We start from the raw sequence: 26524 nt of genomic DNA, 5'->3' as shown, positions 1-26524 counted from the left end.
TCATTCCAAACCCTGAAAATATTACATACACCACCAGCACACTTACTACACAACTTGCAAATCCAATTCCACCCAGTTTGGGGCTTATGTAGTTCCACACACCAATGCTGCCTCGCCGAATTCTTTGACCCACAGAAAGTTCCAGGAAAAAAAGGGGAATACCTATTACCAGAAGTAGTATTAAATATGGTAAAAGATATGCACCTACAGAGACAAGAACAAATAAAACAGATTATATTTTTAATAGTCACAGTAGAGAACAAATTAATTCTATTACATGAAAGACAATATTTGAGCTTCTTTAAGTTATAATTATAGATGACATTAAAGAAAATTTAATTTTATTAATTTAAACTTTCAAAATTTTTAACCCTGAATTTGACTTCTACAAAAACTTTTTGATAAAATAATAATTATTTTATTATAAAAGGCTATTAATAGTTTTTGGGGGGCTAAGATAAAATAGCTTCTTCATTTTCCAATTAAATAATTGATTCTTTAAAATCAACTCAATTTAAAATCACCTAAAATGTGGAAGAAATCTCATGTAAAGAGAAGAGAGACATATAGAACAGAGGAAGGGGACTAGAAGAAGAAAAGAGGGGAACAAAAGGGGAGGTACTGGGGAAAGAAACTGATGATATTGTATTGCTACACTTTGTTCATGTACAAATCTGTAACAAGGAATTCCACTATTGTGTATAATTACAATGCACTATGTTTTTAAATGGAGGTAAATCAAAAAGTAATTGTTTTCTGGAGTAGATTTTACAAATTCCTAGAAAGCTTCATATAATGTTTATAAAGTCATTTATTAATAACTATATAAACTGATTTAAATCATATATTCCCAATCTGAAAAACTGGAGTGAATGAGATTTTATGTGTATTAAAAGTGACTTTTTGTTTTCCAAACACAGTAATATCACTGCCTAATCTGAAATTTTAAAAAAATGACAAAATGACTTCTACCAGGGTGAAATGTCATTTTTCTCATATACATTACATAAAAAGCACATGTCAGGAAAAAATTTTCCCTCAAATCTGTAAGAAGGGCACAAGTAATTGAAGAACTGAAATAGTTGATGTCTATTATAAAAATGCATGTGCCAGGAAGAGAGAACTATTTTCTATTTAAGTTCCAAGTGAAGACATATGACTAGTGATTTTAAAATATAATGAATGATTTGTCAATATTAATATTAGATCCAATTAATTAGATAAACGAGTTAATCATGAAACCTGTACTCATTTCCACATGAGAAAAACATGCAAATTATTAATAAATACCTTTAAGTTGGACTTTTTACATTCATATTTCTTATCTTAAGTGTGGTTCAACTATAGTCTGTTAAGTGTAGCAGGAAGGCCTTTAATTGATGGTACTAATTTTCATTTTTATGAGGTCATTTATTATATATCCCATATTTTTAAAAATGTGTTTAATGTTATTTAATAGATTTTGGAAGAATTCAGATTGTTCTGGCAATCTGAATATCTTCCAAAGAAGAAGTAAATAGTAATAGATTATTTTCAAATTAATTATCTCAGTATCTATACATCTCTTCAGTGATAACTTTATATAGTAATTCCCCCTAATACAGTGGTTGATACATAATTTCTACCTCCCTATTAATCTCAATCTTTCAGATTTTAGTTGACTCTACAAAGGGTAATATAAGTTAAAGCATGATGCCTGAACTTACAAAACAAAATTACCTAAATTCTAATTCTAAAATGATGAGTAATATTCAGGGGCTCCTGACTGGAACATGTTTCCCAAAGGACTGAAAATGAATTTCAACACCAGGATCAAACTTTAAGATAGTGAATGAATTTATGAACATGTGAACAGCTAAGGAAAATAAAAGAAAGAGAGAGAGACTTAAGACTGGACTCATTGGGAATCTTTCCTGTTATGTGTACAGGATATGCTACTATATACACAACCCTTTCCTTTAACTCAAAAGATTCTAACTTTAGTCTCATATTTAAAAGTCATAACTAAAATATAATATTTACTATTAAAGAACTCACTATTTTCCAGGCACATTTCTAAGACCACTACATATAGTTATTTCTTGCTTACAAGAATCCAGTGAGCAAGTACAAGTATTAACCCCATTTAACTCATGTGGTAACTCGTGAAAAGTCACATGGTGCCAAACATGGAAAACAACCAAAGTGACTTCAAAATAAGATCCAGTTATTTTCTATATAGCACTTACTAAGCTTAATCACTGTGGTTGAAGTATGATATCTTCAGATAAATCAACTTATTTGGGGATCTATTATTTTTTCCTGTTGTTCATAAAGTGCCTCAAATTATTAATGAATAAGATTTTTGTAGCCTCAGGCTCTTGGGCTAAATGACCGTGAAACCTCAGTACTATACTACATGCTGAGTGTAACCTTTAGTCCTCTAATGCCATCTTAAATTATAAAACCTCTTGTTTTATTATACATGCAATGCAGCTCTCAAGTCTTTGTGTTCAGAAGGTAGAAAGCAACACTACAAAATACAGAGGTATTTTCACATTTTTACATATGGAAATAAAATGGAAGATCCATGTTTGCTAACAACAAATTACTAAATATGAAATCTCTTAAAACGCCCAATCAAGATAGATTGGAATGCACAATCTGACTTTTCAGTCAAGACAGCTTTCTTCCTTAGTATGGCTAGTAGTTCTCCAAAGAAAAAGATATCAAAATCAGAATTTGTCTTCTGCCAGTCCTGGAAAATTGAATAAATTTTGAGAAACAAAAATTTAAGTTTTGTATGGTTGCTTATAGTTGATTTGATAATTTAAGTCTTATGTGAAGCTGGTGACCAGCTGAGAAGACGACAGCTCTCGGTGATTGATGGGTGATGCATCAGGACTTTAGTATTAATTCTTACCTATCAGAAGATTTGTCAGATAAGCTACTTTTCCCAAGCCTCTTGTTTTGTACCTGGATGAATTAACCAGCTTAAATATATTTTGTTACTATAAAACCTTAGCTTTTTATCTGTTACTAAGGGGAAAAAGAATTCACATACAAAGGTTTATTTTATTTAATTTGATGCAGCATTTGTAGATTAAGATTTCAACTACATTTTTTTGTCCAATCAAAAAAAATTATCATAGGCTTGAATCAAATAGTGTCTATTCTTTGTGTAATGATATGTATAACTTATGGGATATTTGGGATTTAGTCATACTTATTTTAACAGCTTTCATGTATACAGATAATAAAATTTCAATCCACACGTTACTTAATTTTACATTCTGTTTGATATTGATGTGCTACAAAATTAATTTCATACATCAACAATTTCTTCCTCTGTTTAGATTTTATTTCCTAGATTTTGAAGACAATATCTACTAAGGAAGTCTGGATGATTATATGCACAAAAACAAATAGCAGGAATATCAATGATGGTTCAGTAATTTTTGCTTAAAATTAAAAATACTCATGTATTTAAATTGACTATTGTTTCAAAAACTATAGAATTATAAACCAAAGATTTAAGGTCTTTAAGGATGAAGAAGACTGGCATTATATTAATTATCTGGTGCCATTCCTTCTACTGGCTCTAAAAGTCCTGGTCAGCATTTAAAGACCATATTCATTCCACATTGCATGTCAGTTTTGCTTTATAAAGAGTGAGGCAAATTAAAATTCAGAGTTAATGAGTCCATAGGGAGAAAATTCTCTCTGCCTTCCTTCACCAATGTTGGCTTATGTCAGAAACTTTAGGTTGTTCTCAAAGGGAATAAATGACAGGCACAATGGATGTAACATTTGTTAGAAAAGTTCCAGTCAGAAATCCAGAGATGTTTATAACATTCACAGAAAGAATTTGAGAATGTGTTACCCTTAAGCATTCCCTGAGTATTTGTAGCAAGCCAATCTGTTCCTATGGAAACCTAATCTGAAAACAGAGCTGGGCTCACTTCCCACAAATGGGTCTCCCTAGCTTTGCAATGGAATTCATAGTTTCAAAAATACTGAGACTAACAATGGGAGCTATTTGAAATAATCAAATGCAATTTACTACTCCAGTACTTTATCACTTAAAACAAAGAACTTACCACCTCCATTCTTCTGACAGAGGTATGGGAATCTCCACACATTCCCCAAACCTACAGAAAATCCAACTTGAGCCAGGATGTATTGGAGCTTACTGTTCCAAGCTGGTCTTTCATCTTCAGCTTCAGATCCTTCTTCAACTTCTAAATCTTTCTCCTCTTGGACGTCAACAATTAGTTCACTCTTCTTAAAAGCATCATCCACAGAGTCTTCATTGGAAAGAAGGTCTTTGACAGACTCAATAACCTCATCGTCTAATTCTCTTTTTACCACCTTGCTATTTTTAGGCATTGGAAAATACGAGAAGTATTATTTTTAAAAACTCCCTTATGGCAAATGTGTTAATTCTCTTTTTTTAAAAAATGTTACTTGATATGAAGTAAAGACTTAGGAGAATATCAAATAAATCCTTGATTCAAGGTGATAAAAGTCTTATGAATCCTGGATCTGTTATGTCCAATATTCTGTAGATACCTGTAAAATTGTAAGTTGAAAATTGATCATATTCAATGATGAAAAAATTACAAATACTGAATCATTGCCCTTTCTTGTTCATATTTACAATGGAAACTTTCTATAGAGTATAAAAATATGATTATCCCTGCCTTTCAGAGCTTAATATTTCTAAAAGTGTAAAACATATAAAAAGATTATGAGTTTCACACACATTTTCTTTTACCTAACTTCCTCCTTGCAAAAATCTTGGATCTCGGATATACCCAATAAATAATGTATATTCTATTCACTATAAATTAAAAGGTTGAATTCTTCCTTTTCCCTCCCTAACTAAAGTAGATTTTTTTCTTACACGTCTTATTTTGTTCCTGATACAATTACATACACAACTGCAAGCCAACCCCATAAATTTGTCTTCTACATTATTTCTTCTGTTCAAGTATTCTTTATTCCTCATACACTTGCTCATTTGATATTGTAATTGAAAGTTATGCAATTGGCTTTAAAAGCATATATCTAACCGAGGTTAAATGACTATTCTGTAGCTATACTATATGGCACAATTTAAATAACCTGAAATCATCACAACAGAAGAGATCAGGGCTGATCATTACAGTTGGTCACAAATGGAGTGAGAACACACCAAATATAAAAAGTAGGATGAATAGCGCAGGAAGCAGGGAAATCTTGATACATGTGTGAGCATCTTCTAAACTCAAGGAAAACACTTATCACTTTGGGATTTTACCTTTTTTTATTTCTATGCTACATTTCACATCCTTTAACAAACTCAGACATGGGCTAAGTGTAGAGAGCACATTTATAGACCAACAGAATTGTCTGCTTGAAAAAGTGACTAAATAGCCAGTCTCAAGGCGCACACCTGTAATCTCAGTGGCTTGGGAGGCTGAAAAAGGAGAATCATGAGTTCAAAGCTAGCCTCAGCAAAGATGAGGCACTAAGCAACTCAGGGAGAACCTGTCTCTAAATAAAATAAAAATAGGGCTGAGGATGTAGCTCAGTGGTTGAATGCCTCTGAGTTCAATCCCTTGTACAAAAAAAAAAAAGTGACTAAATATTTGAGTGCTTTTCTTCAAAATTGGATGGGAAAGCTTTAGAAAGAATGACCCTAAAATTCTGGCAGAATTTCACTGCTGGGAAAACAACTTCTCACAGCACCTATTTTAAAGATGCCAATGAGGATTGATATGTAAACAATAGTTCATGAAAATCTTGAAAGGATTACTATTAGATGAATACTAATAGAGCCAGGTACAGTGATGCACTTCTGTAATCCAGTAACTCAGGAGGCAGGAGGATCACAAGTCCAAGGCCAGCCTCAGCAACTTAATGACACCTTATCTCAAAACAAACAATTAAAAAGGTCTTGGGATATAACTCAGTAATAAAGTACCCCCAAGTTCAATCCCTAGCACAGAAAGAGAGAGAGATTGATTTACATTGAAAGTCAAATACACAACTCTCACACCCCCTCTGTAAAATATTAATGAGCAAAACAGAGTACTGGGTAATCCAATGGGGGAAAAAAATAACTTGATTATGTTAACTAATTTGTTGTCTTTAAATTTGCATAGTGTTTAGTCATGTCCATAATTGAAATATATACCATAAAAGCAAACACTCACACAGGATTAGAGGAAGCTATAGGAAATTCTGAAAGAGAAGCACCTGTAGAAATGAACAACTTCTCACAGCACCTATTTTAAAGATGCCAATGAGGTTTGATATGTAAACAGTTCATGTAGTTTGGGATTTATCTGCTTGATTTGCATTATTTACCCTAGGGCTCAGTAATATCAGTGGCATAAATGAATAAATACAACCACTGAAAAAATGAAGTAAGCTAATGTTCCAAATATTTTTTGTTGAAGAGCCTAACCTAATATATAAAAAAGTGTTATTAGTAAAATATGAAATATCCACATTAAACTTTAGCATTTACTGTATTGTCTAAAGATAAAAGTTGTTAGCATACTAACAAAGGACACTTGAATTGGAGTATTGATTTCAGTCTTAACCTTCTTGAACTTGAATCCTATTTTTATTGGTATTAAATTTGTAACTTCCAGTTGTTCTTTCTTAACCTCAGTTTCTTTAGTAAATAGTGATCTATTTTTCTCCCATGCCAGTAGAACGGTAAAAAAAAAAGTATAAAGATTTTAAGATATTAGTATAGTAAAAGTACCCACCATTTTATGGGGAAAAACTTCACAAGATATTGTTCAACATGGGCTTCCCCATAATCAATTATCACAGAAATTATTGTACATTTTCCCATGCATTCATGCTCTTGCAGTTAAAAAAACATAAAAAATCAAGATGAAATGCAATATCTTTTGATTCTACTACATGTTTTTTAGAAAGCAAATGCATAATCATCATCAATTTACTTGAGATATCATGTGGGAAATTTTACATTTAAAAATTCTGACCAGAATACATAAAGGTAATATTTTCAATTTAAAAAATGGTATCTACATAAATAAAATTTGAATACAACCTTATAAACATTTCAAATGCACATTAAATATATACATTCAAATTTTAAATGCAAGAACCTTAAGCAAACTCAAGTACTGTGCAAACTCTGCCAAGGTGACATCATCTATTCTGATAAAATCAATTGAAGGAGTCATCACCTACTGACTTCATCTGCACCTAGGAGCTGCATTAACTGTCCTCATCATTACCTGGTAAAGGCCTCCTGTCTACAACTGCACAAAAGAACATGAGCCAACAAAATATCACCTATGAGCCAATAAATAAAATTTTATTGGAACATATCCATGCCCATACAAATTGCCTATGATTAATTTTATGTCAGCAGAGTGATTCCTATGGACTACAAAAGTGAAAATGTGTACCAATTATCTTATCAAAAATGTTTGCCAGCCTCTATTTCAGAAAATAAATCTGAACTGAAGATGTGGAGTTTGCCAGCTCATTCCATCTAAGATCAATTTGTAGGGTAAAATTTTATCAAAAACTCTGCCAATATAGAATGTTTCTGGTTCAAAGATGAATAGTTATGAAGAATGAAAAAGGTTTTCATATAAACAGGAGTAAAAGAGTGGCAATTGAGATAAAGAAACATAAGCATTAAACAAATGTAAAATATGAATGTATATCAGGAAATGAGGGTTTTAGGGTTACAAAGAGATCACTTATTTAAAACAATTAACTGAAAGAGAAAAGTTAGGTAGGTGTGAAACGGGAGAACTCATAATAGGAGTTAAAGTGACATTAGAAACAATATAAACTAAAATAAACACTATTAAAACTGTTTCTGGAGACATAGAAGCCTGGCTTAGACTAACTACACACACACACACACACACACACACACACACACACACAAACCATTTAAGAGAAACAAATAGTTTAAGTAATGTACACAAAATGATAATGGAAAGTCACATAAAGGTGACCCAACACATTTATAATTGGACTCTCCAAACAAGAGGCTAGAACTAGTAAAATATAAAATACTACAAGAAAGAATAATTCAAATTTTGATTAGATAAGTGCATTCAAATCATAGTAACAATACAGAAGGGTAAAAAGGGAAAATTTGAAAATGAAAAATTCCTAGGTATTTTAAGTGGAAAATGAAAATAAAACAACTTCTCAGAACACCTATAAAAATCAAAGGGAAATAAGTAATTCCTAGTTTTTATTTTTACCCGATTAGTTTGTATTCTAATTATAAAAATCCCAGGCAAATACTCGATCTCTAAAAGAATGGATGAGTCTTACCAACATGGAATTGGGGTGTGGGAGGGAGGGGCTTCATGATCATGAATTTCAGTCAAACAAAAGAGCAAACAAAGACCTCAGTTACAAAATACCCACGTTAAAGAATAAATGTGAACATTAAACAAGAAAATAAGGTTTATTGTCTGTAGAAATTATAAAAAGGAAAAAATTTAATTTGAAATTTTAAAGTAACAACAAAATCAGGAACTAAAATGGGAGGAATAGAAATAAATGACAATGTTCTTGTACTCCATGAAGAAAGTAATACTAAGAGTGAAATCCAGTCTAAAAGAGGATACAAACTCCACCTCTTCACATTTTCAAAAAATCTTTTTATCTAAGTACAGTGTAGAAGGAATTAATGTGTCTTGATATTAAGAGACATATTAGTGCCAAACATTGAGATTTGGGTTGCAAAGACAGATTGTCTAAGTTCATTCTTAGCTCTATCACTTATGGTTTTGTGTAACCTTGGCTAGGTAATTTAACTATGCCTTAGTTTCTATATTTATAAAGTAAGGATAATAATATGTTTTCCTAATACAGTGCTTGAATAATGATAACACAATATATGTATTCTTCTATTACTATTATTATCATCACTTTTACTGGTTGTATTATACTAGAACTGGTTTGTTGTATATTAATCCATTAAATTAAGTCCCAAACCAGTGCTACATATTTCAGGGTTGTTTTGTTTGGGTTTGGTTTGGTATCTATTGCTGTATACATAGTCATCTCAAAATCTAGTGGCTTTATTTATTTTTTTTTTTACTTGCTTAGGATTTGTTGTTTCAGCAATGAGTGTCTAGATGATGTGTTGCTGTACTCATCTTGACTTGAGTCATCTGTCAAATCTGTTGAGGGTAGATGGTGTGAGATAGTCCAGCTTTCATTCTCCGCCCTAGTTAGGCTATCAGTCAGAGCACTTTGGTCTTGGTGGACAGAGCCTCTCCCAAATGGTAGCTCTGCCTTATTTATACTGTAAACTCAGATTCTCAGCTGCTGCCAAAAGAAGGTAAGCCCAATAGGAAAGTGCTATTAAAGTCTCTGTGTCCTTTTGCTACTGTTTCACTACCAAAGCATATCTCGCAGCTAAATCCAAATTGATTCAAGAGTATTAAGAGTACAGAAATAAATCCTTATTTATTTATTTATTTTGGTAACTAGGACTGAACCCAAGGAGGTTTAACCACTGAGCCACATCCCCAGCTCTTTTTAAAAATATTTTATTTAGAGATAGGACCTCTCTGAGTTGCTAAGTGCCTCACTAAATTACTGAAGCTGGCTTTGAACTAACGATCCTCCTGCCTCTGCCTCTGGAGCCACGGAGATTGCGGGTATTCATTCGACACCGCACCTGGCTAAATCTAACTTCTTGGTGGAAGGAGAAACTAAGTCATATTGCAAAGAGTATGAGTATAGGGAGGAGAAAAATCTTGTTACCAACTTTGAAAATCATCTCCCACATTTATCCAATTAGATTCCTCTCCCTAAACTTCAAATATCAAGGTAACAAAGAGATCAAAAAGTTGGCATCTCAACCAGTTCCAACAAAGGCTTGATACCCAGGCTATAACTACCACTGTAGTCATGGAACCTGGTGCCACTCTTTAGAACTACTTTCATTCTTGCCCTTTCCCATCATATTGCCAAGCACCCTATTTTGTCTTTGAGGCCCTGAAACTGCCAAAATTCTTTTGCTTTACTCTTTTGGCCAGCATCAGTTTCTACAGCTTGAAAAGGATCCTTAAAAAAAAAAAAAAAAAAAAACGATAAAGATGAAACTCTTGTTTATTTTTGTTTTATTTTTTTCTATTCATCTGTGTGTATGAGCATAAACACGTAAAAAATCAGAACTTTAAATTTGGATTTATATTTACATTTTTCTTTTTCCCATTTTGTATTGCTTTATCTTCGTGTTTAATTTTTGAAGCACTTACAAGCACCCCCAAAGCTTTTTAAATCATAAATTTCTAACTCAGAAGTTCTCAAACTCAAGGATTTCATGTTATGTCTTCTCCTTTTGCAGATTATTTAACATATTTTAGGTTCTTGCCTTTCCAGGAAAATATCAAAATCAGTTTTATAATTTCTTCCAAAATAAACAAACAAACTCCACCTGATAGGAAATTTAAATGGGAGTCCATCAATTGTATGGATCCATTTGGGGAGCACTGACATAAAAAGAGTTGAGTTTTCCAATCTGTGAACTTGGTATATGTTTTTATATATGTCTTTTTAAATTTCTCTTGAGAATGTTTTAAGCATTTCATTGTTAGCAGTCCTGAACATTGTTAAGCTTATCCCTAATTAATTTATATTTTTAGATATAATTGTAATTGCTTTCTTGATTCAGGTTGATAAGATGTGTAATCAGATTTTTAAAAAACAGGATTTCTGTCTTAAAATGAGGACCAAGTTTTGTCTTTTGTGTTGTCATTGTTCACAAAGAATATTCAATTACACAATCATACCTTCAGTGAGTGAAGACAATTTAACCTGACTTTTTCTTTTTTTTAATTTGTGCTTTCTATATAAACACGACAGTAGAGTGTTCTTTGACATATCATACGTACTTTATCTTATACTTTTTAATTAGTTACCTATGGCTTCTTTCTCTGTCTTATTTAGTGGCTAGAAGATCTACTAAAATGTTACACAGAATTGTAACAGCTGACCTCCTCATCTCTGCCCCAATGTCCCTAGAAAGTACTCAATATTTCACCCAAGTATAACTTCAGGTATTGATTTTGTTTAAATATATAAATGCACTTTATTATTTTAGTGAGATTACTTTTCATTCATAGTTTAGTGACTTTTTTAATGTGTTGAATTTTGAACCATAATTTTGTCTTTAATAATTCTGAACCTTCTTGATCTGTTAATACAAACTCATTGATTGGTTTCATGTCTTAAAACAATCTCACATTTCTATGATAACTTTCTTGGTCAGGATGTATTATCCTTTTAATACATCATTGGAATAAATCTGTGATGTTTTGTTGTGCATTGATTTCAACTACACTCATGGGTATGTGGGTCTGTGTTTTATTCTTGGATTTTGCTTCTCTGGTTTTGGTTTGGTGGCCCCATGAAAAGAGTTTCTTGTATATTCTCTGAGACAATATATGGAGGGTAACTTTTTTTTTATTTCATCCTTAAATGTTTGGCAGCATTCACCAATAAAGCCATCTGGGCCTGAAGTTTTCATTATGGAATATGTTTAATTAAAAATTCAATTTCTTTCATTGATACAAAGCCATTTAGATTATTTTCTTGTTGTTAGTTTTAGTAAGTCATCTTTTCTGAGGAACTTGTTCATTTAATTAAAATTGTCAATTTATTGGCATAAAGACACCTGATATTCCATGACTCCTTTTTTTAAACACCTGTACTCTTATCCCACACTTTATTCCAAACATTTGTAATAGGTCTTTTCTCTGCTTTTGTCTCAACCAGTCATGCCAGTATTTTTACCAGAAAATTATATAAATATTTGGACAATTCTTGTCCCATCATTCTAGGCATTGTTTAACTCCCAAACTATTGTTATTACCTCTTTAAAGTTATGCTATATCAAATTCTAATTAACATTGTAAATGAAAATATGTAAAGAACTGAAATAGCAGGCAAGCAATCGAATCTTAAACATAAGAAAGACTCCTAGAGACTTGTATGCACTGATTATGGTTTGGCATTTGCCACAAGTTTAATATTCTATAAGAAAGAACTAGAGAACCAGCAAATTATCTTCTTGACTTTAGTAAGTTCAAATTTTACTGGGGGAAATTTTTCATAAATACAAATCTAACTGAGCACCAAATCTAAAATTCACTATGGACACAATGCAATAAATTTTCTCAATTTTAATAAATAAGATAGACTGCCTGAATAAAATAAAAATGTTGATCATTCTACAGGAAAAAACTGGAACAACATGCTAATTATTTTCTGACTAAGGAATAGTTGAATAATGAAAATGAAAAGAGATACAATGAAATGGATGTGAGGTGTCCTCCAAAACTCTTGAGTGAGACAATGCAAGAAGGTTCAGAGGAGAAGATTGGGTTGTGAGCATCTTAATTCAATCAGTGAATTCATCCCCTGATAGGGATTAACTGAGTGGTAATTGAAGTGGTAGGGTGTGACTAGAGGAGGCGAGCACTGGGGGTATGACTTTGGGGTATATATTTGTATCTGGCCAGTGCAGTCTCTCTCTCTCTGCTTTCTGATCACCATGTGAGCAAGTTCCCTCTGCTATACTCTTCCACCATAATGGTCTACCTCACCTCAAGCCCTGAAGAATGAAGCCTGCTGCCTATGGTTTGAGACCTCTGAAACCATAAGCCCCTAAATAAACTTTTCCTCCTCTATAATTGTGCTGGTCAAGTCTTTTAATCACAGCAGTGAAAAGGCTGACTAAAACAATGTTCTCGACAAATGAGGCAAAATATTTTCTAAATATAGAATTCTGACTAAAAGTTTATTTTGTAAATTATATATCCCTGCACATAAGCAGAAAGATAACACTAAGCAAAAGGAAACAAAAATCACATGTCAAATCAAAAGGGAGGGAACACTTTTTACAAATGACAATACAAAAAGGCACAATAAAAGGGCACAATTTATACTTCAATAAATATGTGTTTGCCAAAAAAAAGATGGACTACAAGACACCTATCAAAATGAATAAAATTTTTTAAACATTAATAACGCCAGGCATTGGTGAGGATGCAAAGAATCTAGATGAATCATACACCATCGATGGCAGCGTCAAATTGCACAGCCATTCTAAAAAACAGTTGGAACTTGCTTTCAACCGCAAGTACTAGACTTCTTAAAGTGACCCTCAACTTTACTCTTAAGAATTTACTCCAGAGAATAGAAACTTAAGAAGTATGTACACAAATGTTCATAGCAGCTTTGTTTATAATAGCCCAAACTGGAAACTGCCTATATGTGCTTCAGTGGGTGAAGACTTAAAACCACCTGTGCTACATCCACACCATAAAGCACCAGTCAGCATTAAAAAGGAGCGAACTCTCATTACCTGCAAGAATTTAGATGAACTTCAAGGAAAAAATAACAAGCTTTTTAAAAATTTAGAAGCCAATTTCAAAATAATACTTATTTCATAATTCTATATATACAACATTTGTGAAATAACAATTACAAGGATGAACAATGATTAGTGGTTGCAAAGAGAGCAGGTGGTGTGCTATAAATTGGAAGTGGGAGGGAATATTTCAAGATGGTACAACTTAATGGTAAGGGTGACATGAAGTTTTATGTTTGAAATATGATACAGAGTATACATATACAAACACAAATACACACAAATAAAATCCCTATTTCATTAGGAAAAGCTCTATACAAATGTCAATATGCTGGTTATGATACTACACCTTGTTTGACACAGACATTAATGTGGGGGTAGTTTGGTAAAAGGTGCAAAATATTTCCTTTTGCACCTTCTTGTGAACTTGATCAAAATTAATTATAATCATAGAGTAATTTCCATAAAGTTTAGATTTTGTTGTCTCCTAAAAACCAAAGACAGATTTTAAATCTTAAATATATTTTAAGTAGACAAAACATCTTATAAACACTTAATAGTTTTATTAACTTTGAAAACACCTCAGACATAGGCACTGCATTCATTTCCTAAAGTCTTTTAAATTTACATGCTTAAGACAACAGACATATCTACTTTTAGAGCTCTGGAGACCTCAGAGCCAAAATAGGTTTCAATGTACTAAATTTATCGGATTTGTATTTCCTCTGAAATTCTAGGGGACAGTCTGAACCTTGTCTCTTACTACCTTCTTCAAGCCTTGATCTATGACCACATCACCTTGGTAACCTGGCCTATACTTGTCTATGCATATCTAATGCTTATCTCTCTCTGCTCTTTCTCATCAACATTTATGAGGGCATGTTGAACCCATTAAGTATCCCAGGATAATCTGTTAATCTCAAGATTATATCTGCAAAGCACATGTATTCAAATCCGGTAACAGAGTTGTCAAGGATTAGGAAGCAGACATGTCTTTAGGAGTCATTTATCAGCCTACCATAAGCTATTATTTGTATTCATTTACATATTCATATTAGCATGTCCTATAAATGATGAGTTTGAAAGCACTTAATATATTTTGTCATCCTCATTAAATATGAAATATGAGCTTTCACAATTATTTTCTGTAGTATGCTATTTGCAAAAATGAACACTAACAGTTCCTCCCAACTTTGTATATGTCTACTACTCCTCCAAATAAGGTATGGAGTCTATTTATAATTCTTTTAAGTTGACATTTCTACTTTTAGAGCTCTGGAGACCTCAGAGCCAAAATAGATTTTGAGGCTAGCTCTGAATTTGACCAGCAGAATGCAGGAGAAATGGCACTATAAAAGTTCCAAGGCTATGCTGAATAAGCCTGCAAATTTCTGCTTTCTGTCTTTTGGAAGCCAGACACCATGTGGGGGGAAGTACATCATCCTTGCTAGAAACCCCACATGGAAAAGGAGAGAGAAAGAGAGAGAGAGAAAGAGAGATAAATGGTTTCAACCATGCACCAATTATTCTAGCATCTAAGTGAAGACCCAGGCATGATAACAAGACTTTGACATTCTAGCCCTGGCCAAACTGCCAGTTAATGCCAACTTCAACAAATGAACCATACAACTGAGCCCAGCCAAGCCATAGAATAAAGAGAAATAACATCATTCTTCTTGTTTTAAGATACTACATTTTAGAATGGTTTATTGTGCGTGAATAGAAAACTGAGACATCTGCCTATAAAAAGAAAAATATTTACTGGACACAACCAAAAGTATAAATGTTTTACTAAAATGTAAAATGCTGTCCAAAAAATTATTTTCACAATGAAGCTAGACCTGTGTAGAAAGGTGTGATACAGATTTGTAAATTCACACAGTTACTTTCTTTTAAGGACAAAATTCATAATAACTTCCAAAGCCATATTTAGACTTATGTATGTAAAGCTCCATATGGTGGATCTCATTCATGCTCAAAGTAGAAATGAGAAAGGGATTATGACTGAAAACAATCTGCAGATATCAAAAGGATCAAAAGAAAATAGTTTCTGCAGAAAGGAGAGAGGGCTTGACATCGCAGCATGTGAAGCTCCAGCACTTCCAGGGCTCACAGCCCTGGCAAGTGGCCTCCTGTTTTCCAGCCTGGAGGCACACAAGGCCCTGTCCCTGGACCCAGCGACTGTGGCAAGTGTGGGTGAAGTAGCCAGCGCCAGTGTGTACACCCTGATGGACCAAGTGGTGCTGGCTCAGTGCACATTCACCTTGAATTTAGAAAGATGAGCAGCAAGATCAAGAACGTAGAGATGAGAATTTGTACAAACCCATGGATGTCCAGTGAATGTTGTTATTTACTCACAACTAATGGAACCAAAGTAGATCAGATACCCAGGAAATAACTAATCAAGAGTCTGCTATACCTGTCAAAATGATACCAGAATTCCAGAAAAGTTGTGTAAGTCAAAAACTCTATAAAAATAGACAAACTTATCTGTAGTTTTATCAAAGCAAGAACTGCCAGACTTCAGAGAATTACAGACATTTATATGACTAAGTAGATTTTCCTATAAAGGGGAAACATAATCTAACATATCATATGTCACTAAAATAATGATGAATGTCCAAAAAATGTAGTGAAACTAAATGAACAGTATTATGCCATGGAAGTTGATCCTGTTTGGAAGAGAAGTACTCTTGTATGGCAGCATGATATACTAAATCACATTGTGTGAACAAGCTATACCAATCTAAACTTAAAGAAATTGTGGAAAAATCAGATGGATATGAGAATACCCTCAAGGAAGGATATGAGAATTTCTTAGCTAAGTTCTAATGGCACAGTATCCTTAAATTCATATTTTTGGCTGGTATCAGTGACATATTAGAGGAACTTACCTGCAAAGCTGTGATTGATCATGCAAATATCAAAGTGGTATTCAGTTTCATGGGTTTTGATGAAAATGGCATAGAGAAAGGATTCAAAGAAGAAATAATTCATGTATTTTAAAAAAAGACAAGAAGAAACCATGAAGAATACAGAACATTTTAGCCAACAAATAGCAACATAATTCTACTAGGAGACTCCAAATGATTTTTAAGAATGGAAGCTGGGTAGCCAATGTGGAACACATTCTGAAAATTGGACATCTAAATGGTAGAGTAGATGCACTTTTAGACAAAAACACAAACTCTAATGATATTGTTTTAGTAAAATACAAATTGAAGGTACCAACTCTATTTTACAGAAGATTCTATAAATAAGCATTTTTCGAGAACATCTCTCTCATGGGAACAGGTGACATAATAACTCCTCGTTTGTCCATCTTGCTGAAAGACTATTATTTATAATATAGTCTTGTTCTTGAAAATTACATAATTAAAATACTTTCAGATATGTTGAATCTACAATTGGAAGCTCCTTTTCCCTACCTTTTTCAATACACTCCTCATTATACTTTTAACATTTAAAAAAAATCTTAAAGCCAAATTGAGAAAAATAGCTTCTTTATTTTCCAAAGTGAAATTTGTAGCTTAATGTTATCATGCAGTTTTTGAAGGACTTTTTTTTGTACCAGGAATGTTTGTGGAAATTTTTAAAAGAAGTTTTATAAAGTTGTGAAATAATGTGCATGATTTTAGGTATTGCCATTTTTAAACTTTTCTAATAGCATCACCATCTCCTGAAATTGTATAATATTCAGTTATTTTTGTGTGGGGAAAACCAATATTTACCAAAAATGATTGACACTTAGTATTTGAAAAGACCTATGGTGTTCTTGTCACTAATCATTACGAGATGTTCTATATGAAATGAAGTATCTTTTAAAAGAAGAATGCTAGCAAAAAATATTCTACATATATATAGATAATTGATAATTTAGATACAGTGAATCAGTTCCTTAAAAAATGCAAGCCACTACAACTTACCCAATATAAAACAGATCATTTAATATCTCTATAACTATTTTTAAAACTTAAGTATGCTGTTTTAATTCTTTCATCAACCAAATGTCCAGTCCCAGATGGTTTCACTGGAGAATACTATCACATGTGTAAATAAATATTATCATGAACTCTAGTCTCTTCAAACAATAGAAAACAATAGAACACTTCCTAATTAATTTCATTAAGCTAGTATTACTCAGATACCAAAACCAGGTACAGAGAGTACCAGAAAAGAAAACTATATATCAATATTTCTATAGAATATAAACACAAATTCATTCACATGGTAGTAGAAAATATATTTGATAAAAATAATTACATACCATGATCAAGTGGAGTTATTTCAAGTTCTTTAGACTGGTTCAGTATTCAAAATTCCATGCAATACCCCATAAAAACACAGTTTAAAAAAAAAAGTCACATGAACATATCCACTGATCCAGAAAAAGGGTTTTATAAAATTCAACATCCATTCATGACTAAAATCTGTCAAAAATTAGAAATAAAAGGGAACATTCTAACTTTATAATGCTACAAAAAAAAATTACTACTGAAAGTCTAAATACTTATCCCATTGGGTCAGAAACAAGAATGTACATTCTCACACATATATTTAAACACACTATTAGAAGTAGCAGACAATATAATATTGCAAGAAAAACTAAATATAAGGAATATAGATCAAAAAGGAAGAGGGAAAACTTTACATATTTAAAGGCATTCTGGTGTAAAGTGATAGACATCATTATCCAAACTACATGTAAGAAGACATGAATTGATGTAAACATACTTTGTATACAAACAGAGGTATGGAAAATTGTTCTATATGTGTAACAAAAATTTCGATGCATTCTGCTGTCATGTATTTAAAAAATAAAACCAATTAAATAAATAAATAAATAGCGGTTAATTATATGGCATTTGGAATGTAATGAAAAAATAGAGGATAAGAAAGTACTTTTTTGGTCTTTTCATTGATTAGCTAATGATTTTCTAATAAAACAGGAGGTAGCAACTTTCTGAAAGTGACCTTTTGAAAGATATTATTGTGATATATATCTATATGTATCTATATAGAGAGCCATCTATGTATATATATCACATATATCTCTCAGCCCCATGCATGTATACACTCCTGAAATACAATATCACAAAACACAACATGTAACCTTAGTACATGTGCTATACTCTGATATTCTGTTTTATTGTATTTCTATAGAATCCATTATAATAAACTGATTTTATAATCCACTACTAGATCAGAATTTATAGTTTGAAAACTAATACAATAAAATGTGGTCATCAGAAAAAATTAATTAATTAATTAATTAATTAAAGGCATTCTGATTGTCCATGTTAAAAATCATAAGGAAAGCTCCCTGGTGGTCTAGTGCTTAGGATTCGGTGCTCTGAAAATCATAAGGAATCTAAAAAAACAAACAAGAACTCCTAGAATAAGTGACTTCAATAAAGACACAGGATACAAGATAAACATACATATATATTTACATTTCTACATGTTAACAATGAACAAGTGGATACAGAAATTTAAAATACAATAGCAAGCCAGGCCTAGGGCACCTGTGTGTAATACCAGTAACTCTGGAGGCTGGGACAGTAGAATTGCATATTTCAGGTCAGCCTCAGCAATTTAGTGAGGCCCTAAGTAACTGAGCAAAACCTTATCTAAAAAAGGGGGGGGGAGGAATGTAGCTCAGTAAGAAAACACCCCTGAGTTCAAGCCCAGTGCCCCTAACCCCCCCAAAACACCCAGTATTTATAACCCTTTAAAAAGTAATATAATTACATGACAATGTAACAAAACAGGCACAGTAAATTTTTTTCTGAAAAATACCAACTGTGTTAAAAGAAATGAAAGATCTAAATATATGAACAGACATACTATGCTCATAGATTATAGTACTCAACATAGTAAATATACCAATTCTTTCTTAATGGATGTATGGATATTAATGGAATTCCTATCAAAATTCCAGAAAAATCATTATAAGCAAGATTATTCTAAAATTTATATGAAAAGGTTAAAGGCGACAACAATATGGAAACAAAAGAATAAAGCAAGATAAGTTATTTTGCCCATTCCAAGATTTACATAGCTATAATAATGAGGATTGGGTGGGGTCAATAGAAATATAGTTACAAATCAATGAAATGGAAGAGATGACACAAAAAGGGATGCACTCAAATATAACTAGTATATTTTTGATAAAGGTACAAAAGCAATTTCAATGGGTTAAAAAGATAATCTTTTTTTTAAAATTTTTTTTAAGAGAGTGAGAGAGGAGAGAGAGAGAATTTTTAATATTTATTTTTTAGTTCTCGGCAGACACAACATCTTTGTTGGTATGTGGTGCTGAGGATCGAACCCGGGCTGCATGCATGCCAGGCGAGCGCGCTACCACTTGAGCCACATCCCCAGCCCGAAGATAATCTTTTTAACAAATGGTTTAGAAACCAACTAGACATAAAGTATGATCTTGATATAAACATAACATCTTATACAAAAAATAACTCAAAATGGTCCTATATTTAAACATAAAATACAAAACTAAAATTTGTAGAAAAAAATCATTGGAGAAAAATCTTTGAATTCTATGGTTAAGAAAAGAGATTCTACACATAATATTAAAAGCTGGATCAAAAGCAACAATTGATAAACTAGGTCTCAAAATTTATTACTTTTTTTCTGTGAAAGGACCTGTAAAGAGGATGAAAAATAAGTTAAAGCCTAGGAGAAAATACTTGAAGACCACATATTAGATAAAAAAGTAGTATTTGGATATATAAACAACTCTTAAAACTCAACCATTAAAAATATAATTAGAAGACAGGCAAAGAACATAAAGGAACATTTCACTGAATATTTTGTAGAGATTTTAAATAAGAATATGCAATGAGATTTAATATTATCATCTATTAAAAATGCAAATTACAGCCACAGAGAAATGTAACTCACTCTCTCATATATATATATATATATATATATATATATATATATATCATATAATATGTATAATTATATACAATCATATTTCATACATATTATATTATATAATTATGCATATAATATATATAGTTACATGTCTATATATATATACATATACACATATCAGAATATCTAAATATAGTGAGAGTCATATTCTGACAAAGTTACTGAGAAAATGGTTCATTAATTTATTGTTGCTGAGAACATAAAATGGTACCGCTACCATGGAAAACAATTTGGCAGTTTCTTTAAACACTAAATATGCAACTACTAAATAACACAGAAATCACACTCCTAAGTATTTATCCCAGAAAAATTAAAATGTATGTTCCAAAAAGACTGTATCAACGTCTCCATGTCAACCTTATTCACAATAACTCTTAACTGTAAATAACCCATATGTTTTTCTTTAGGTGAATGGTTATACAAATCTGGTATATCCATTTCATGGAGCAATAAAAACTAACTACTAGTACATCTAATAAATTGAATGAATCTATAGAGAATTGTGCTGAAAGTGAAAAAAGCCAATATCAATGATTGTATACTATATGATTCCATTTATATGACATTCTTGAAATGACTTAACAATAAACATGGAGAAAAGATTAGAGGTTTCCAGGAGTTAAGGAGAGTCTGGGGACAGGAGTGAAGTACTATGGTGTGAAAGGACACCACAGGGGATCCTGTGATAGAACTGTTTTGTAACTTGACTGTATCAGTATCAATATTTTGATTATGGTGTTGTAATCAAGTTTTTGCAAGATGCTACATTTGCAAAAAAAAAATGTGAAAAGCTGTTAAAACTCTGCTACTCCTAATCAGTTATGTGTGATTCTGAAATCATAACAAAACTAAATTTTAAAACAAAGTTATTTCTTTCACTAAAAAGAGAAAATGTATTTTTATGCTAATATAATGACTAAATTTGTTGAATCCACTAAATGTGATGCTAGTATATAATTTAAGTATTCAAAATATTGGAAGAAAACATTCCTATAAATTCAGAAACAACAACAAAAATTATGAAGTAAATATGCCTATATTTCTACCTTATTAATTTGAGGACATCTGATGTCTGAATACTGTTCCATTAAAGAAATTTGTTTGCTATTTTCACTTCATATTTTTTAATTTATAGTTTGAATAATAATACAATAATGTGGTACTAAAAGTTTCCAAGGTGAAACATACATTCCAATCCTTTCTCCCCACCATATCTAGTACTACCTCTAACTCCCTTTAATCAAAGTAACACAAAATATCCTAGCTGTATGTGTGTATGTGTGTGTATGTGTGTATTCAAGAGTATATGTGTGCATGTATTTACATTCTGATTGTGATTATGTTGTATGGTTTTTACAAGATGTTACTTTTGCAGAAAATTTTATAAAATGCTCATGAGAAGTCTGTTATTCCTTAAAATACTTGTGATTCTGTAACTATCTTAAAACTAAATTAAAAAAAAAGTCAGTCCATTCACTTAAAAAGAAAGATCCAATATGTATTTTCTCCCCAACCCCCCAACCTATTTCTTTTCACACAATTATTTCTATTCCTCATCTTGGTTTTCCATTTTTTTAAATTTTCAAAATTTTTAATATGAATAGACTAACTTAATTTCTAAGATAACTATGATATTCCTTGATTTTGATATAAATATATTTGTCATTTCTTATAATTTCCTATTATATGTTCCAAAGAAACCCAATTTGTATACTTTGCTTTTCATGTTTGTGAATTCCTAGAATTGAAAAGGTATGAGCTTTTACAATTATGATAAATACTGCTAAGGGTTATTTATCAAAAAAAAATCTCAAAATTTTCACTACCACAAGCAATAAATGAGAGTGACTACTTCTCTCTGATCACTTCAATATGAGCAATGTTTTTAATCTTTGCCAGTCTGATAGTGAGAAAGCTCTCACAGTAAGCATTCTATTCAAAGACAATAATCAGTCATGTGAAACGATACTTTAATATATTAATTGCAAGGAAATAAAGTGACCTTCAAGACTAAAAACAACTTTATCCTATATCAAGTTATATTATGCATTTATTCCAGTCTACCCTTGGGACCTGTTATTCACAGAGAAAGAAAACATAATTATTTGTAAAAATTAATATTTTGACTTGTTATTCATTCCACAATTTAAAATCAATATGCAAATACATAAATTAATCAAAAATTATTTAGTGAATACTACTAGAAGAGTAATGTCCTAAGTAAATTGTTACTGTATCTAAAGATTCCTGCCATCTAACCTTGAACGTTTTTCATGCATCAGAGTATGCCTGTTGATTTTTGTTAATAATGCCATCTGCTCAGAAATCATTTTAAAATCTACTCTGCATAGGAATACATTAACTATCCAATCATGCATATGTATGCAGCAATAAAGAATTAACATAGTCTTTAAAAAAAGAGTTGAGAGGCAAATTGAGAAGTAAAAGAAAGATCAGGGAGCTTTTGATAAGTACTCAGATCTCTTTCAGATCTGCCATACTAATTGCCAGGATGCAAACCCCAGAATATAAAATAATACAATTTATTATCTATTCACACAAAAGTATTATTTTAATGATAAGTGAAGCCTATTTTCTAACATGTACATAGTCAAATTTGAACTATGATCACTGAGTAAATTAATGGTTACAAATATAGAGTTTAAGTTTTAGTAACTACTCGGCCTAAAGGTTTCAATAATTGACAAGGCAACTCATCAGTAATTGATATTTCAAATACCGGCTATCCAATATAAAATTTTATAGTAATTCTTGTTAATTGGATGACAAAGTGCATACCTTCTAGAAACACATATAAATATCTTTCTTAATTCCACTGAAATACATTTTGAGTTATACTAGAACTGTAGTCATTCTTAAATTCAGTTTATAGCATGTAATCAGAAAAATTGGAGTGAAAATGGTCACTGAATTCAATTTTGAATTTGGCGGAATAATGTAAAATCGTCTGATTCTTATGGTCGAATATTACGAATTTAACTTGAGAGAAATACACGTTCTCTTCAAAGAAATTCAGTCCAAAATCATGTATTTATTAGGTATTTACAATCTGTCAAGTCCAATAGTAGGTTTGGAAGAGACAGGTTGATCTGTAATCTCAACTCCTTTCTTGCAGAAATGGGGATGGGTGGGGTCAGGAGTCTCAGGGGACTGTGTGGGCTGAGAATGATAAGTCCCCAAAGCAAACACTTCGTTCCTGATAGTCCAAAAAGGCAACCAGGCATTGACAAGGATAAAAAAAAAAAAATCTTTTACAGAATGAGCAATGAAGAGCCCAACTGCAGCACATAAAGCAGCCCTTCATTCCTCCCATATTTCTTGGTAGTGAACCACTGACGCCAAGAGTGCAAACCAGGATTGGGTCTACCTTTAAGACCTAGAGGGGAAAACCGCCTGACCAAAAGAAATGGTTGCAGTCTCATTTGCATAAGCACCCAAACACTGCCGACGTCACCACGCCCCAGTCCAGACCCCGCCCGGTCTTACTCTAACCATTCCCTGTAAGGGCGGAGGATGGAAAGGGAAAGGAGACGCTAGAGAGCGCACGCCTGGGGGCTTCACTCAGTTCCAACAGACCCAAAGCTGCTTCCTTACTAAACAGAAAACAATCCCGTTCTGGCATCCTCTGCGACTAGGTGGGTCACGCCTGTCGCGGGGACGCCTAGGGTATTTAGATTCACTCCTATTTATAAAGCTGAAGCGCCTGTTGAGAACGAAAGGCTTTCTCCCTGCTGCACTGTATTCAAAACTGTCTTTTGACCTGAGTACGCATAGACCAGTCAAGTGAATGAAAGGTAAAAACAACTGGGTTTCCCTTCTTTCCGGTCCGTTCCTTAAAATCCCAACGCCACCTCCCTCGCTGCCAAGCTGTCAAATTCCAGGATGCTCAGAAACACTCAAAGTGTGCTTTCTTCATCAACCACGTGCCTTTTGCGCGGCGAAAGGCCCACTTTTGGATCATTTATTGCAGGATGCCTTAAGCAAAAGGGAATTGAGGTCACGTGAAAACGCTCTGCCTTCCATAGTCGCCTTCTGCAGTTGCCAAAGAACCTCAAGCGAATGAGAAATGAAGCCCGCTGCTCTCCCCGCCCCACCGCCCACCCGCACGAGGATCAGCTTCCAATTCACCTCGGAAGTGCCTCTCCGCCCCGACCCTCCCAACTTTCCTCTCGGACTTTCTGATGTTTGACCCCCATCGTTCAACCCCGACTTGACTTGGAAACCAGTGGGTCTCCGGGAAGGTTGTGGGCAATTTCCACTAGGGAAGGAAGGAAGGATGGCGACACGTTTCGACCCATGTGCTTCTCCCTACAAGTGCCTTCTCTTGTGCACCCCCCTCCACCACCATCTCAGACTTGCACAGGTGCAGGACGCAGAGCCTAGGGGGTTGCCAACTGAGCCTGGCAGAGCTCTCTGAGGGCTTTTGATCCATTCTCCCTCCTTCACCCCAGGACCCAGCCTGAGTCTTTCTCGGGATCCATCCATCAATTTTCCTGTGGTTCCTGGTCCCCGGACTCTAGGAGGACTAATGGCCAGCCCCACCCTATCCGCAGCGGTGCCTTTAGCATAAGAGTGTGTCTTTACCTTTACTGTGTCTTGACCCAGCACCTCTTGTTGTTTCCACGTCCCAGAAGCAGTCCAGAAAGGGTCGGGTCCAGGTAGCTGTGACAGAGGCCACACAGGAGCTGTCCGGCGAGAAGCAGTTGCTTGCCAAGGGCGGGCTCTGGGACTGGGTTTAGAGGGTCGCTGCCCTGCGGACTGGCAAGGAAAGACTCGTGAGCGCCTGTATGTCTGCCAGGGAAACAGCACGGGATACAGGCGCGCGGATCCGTATGCGCGCGCGCCCGTGGTGTGTGTGTGTGTGTGTGTGTGTGTGTGTGTGTGTGTGTGTGTGTGTGTGAGTGACGGAGGTACCCACGTGCCCGGCCCTCTAGTGCTGCGGCCGCGGAAAGGCTGCGGGCGAGAGGAGGAGGCAGCGGGCGGCGACAGGGCTCTGAAGAGCTAGCCAGGTCTCCTGGCTGGGTGCCGCACCTCCCCGCCCCACCACCCCTTGACGCAGAGGCCACTGCGGCTGCCTGCTGCGTCCTCTCTGCGCCCGGGGGTTGGGCTAACTGGATGCAGGATAGACCTGGGGAGCCCCACGCAAAGCAAAACAAAACACACTCTGCCGGCTCCACCCAGTCTTTCCCCAGCCCACTCAACTGAAAGGATGGGCACCAGTTGCCCGCCCCCTGCCTTTGTCTCAGTGAGGATAACAATCCTGTTCGAATGGCCCTACCTCGAACCTTGAGGCTATTCTCCTGAAGTCCTGGCCAGCCATTTACATCTCCAGCAGAAGAAAAGCACTCTGGGCATTTGCTTTTCCATCAGGGGTGGCCTGATAGTACTCAATGATTCTTATAAAGATTCTGAAAGGTTGTTTTAGGGAGACGATTCCCGCCCTACGTTGGTGCCTCAGTATGCGACTCTTTTCCAAGGGGTCTTATTACCAGATGAAGTCTGACTTTCCTCCTCTGATAATCAAGGCATGCTCATGATTAAGCCACGTAATCTTAAAATAATACGTTTCTGAACACAAAGCTTAGCCTCCTTTTGAAAATGGCTGAACGGTCCCCTAAAGAGGGAATGTGGTCTAGGGATTAAATTTATGATCTTTGAAATTCAAATTTTGAAAGAACAGCAAAATGACCATAGAACTATTGTAGAAGAAAGGTACTTGGCAAAGTATCTTTTTCACTTCTTGATGATTAATATTATCATTTTAAAAATACCTTCTGCACTTTTAGGCTTTACAACAATCCCTTAGAGTTTAATGGATTGTATCTAATTAAGATTGAATTAAATAATAAGACCATTGCAGACAGGTTTTTTATGCAATGAAAAAAAAATCTGGAAAGAAATCACAAGACCAAAATTTCAGGTCAGAACATTGTTACTAATCCTTTTAAAGCAGCCAAGAGAGCTTTTCCTCAGACTCTCTTCAAATCCCACCTTTAAAAAAAAATTAAATTAGAGTTGACTCCCTGAATTTCCCTCCCCTGCCAGTGGTAAATATGCGCTCTTTGATAGAAGTACCACAGGAAAAAAGAAAAAGTAAACTTCTTAGAGCACATGTTACATAATTTGATTCTTATTTCACATAATGATGACAGGCAAATATTTATGTTGATATACATC

The 26524-nt window shown here is 33.8% G+C and overlaps 1 protein-coding gene and 1 pseudogene across 2 annotated transcripts in view; one reads left to right on the top strand and one right to left on the bottom strand.

Moving 5' to 3' along the window:
* Slc6a15 (solute carrier family 6 member 15) overlaps positions 1-25408 on the bottom strand; it is a 49401-nt gene extending 23993 nt beyond the window's left edge. Inside the window, exons 1-4 of one of the 2 annotated variants that reach the window (XM_078053054.1) lie at positions 24932-25408; positions 17637-17799; positions 4080-4551; positions 47-162 (exon numbers count right to left, since the gene is read on the bottom strand). In XM_078053054.1, coding sequence (XP_077909180.1) covers positions 47-162; positions 4080-4368 — 405 coding nt within the window. In that variant the 5' untranslated portion in view covers positions 4369-4551; positions 17637-17799; positions 24932-25408. Of the gene's footprint in view, positions 1-46; positions 205-4079; positions 4552-17636; positions 17800-24931 lie in introns of both variants that reach the window. The other variant, XM_078053053.1, reaches the window with a different exon arrangement.
* Positions 15978-16625, top strand: LOC110598070 (cytosolic 5'-nucleotidase 3A pseudogene; annotated as a pseudogene).
* Positions 25409-26524: the final 1116 nt, after the last annotated feature.

This window comes from Ictidomys tridecemlineatus, chromosome 6, assembly GCF_052094955.1.
Source record: "Ictidomys tridecemlineatus isolate mIctTri1 chromosome 6, mIctTri1.hap1, whole genome shotgun sequence".
Taxonomy (NCBI): Eukaryota; Metazoa; Chordata; class Mammalia; order Rodentia; family Sciuridae; genus Ictidomys; species Ictidomys tridecemlineatus.
This window is presented reverse-complemented; position numbering and strand designations above follow the sequence as displayed.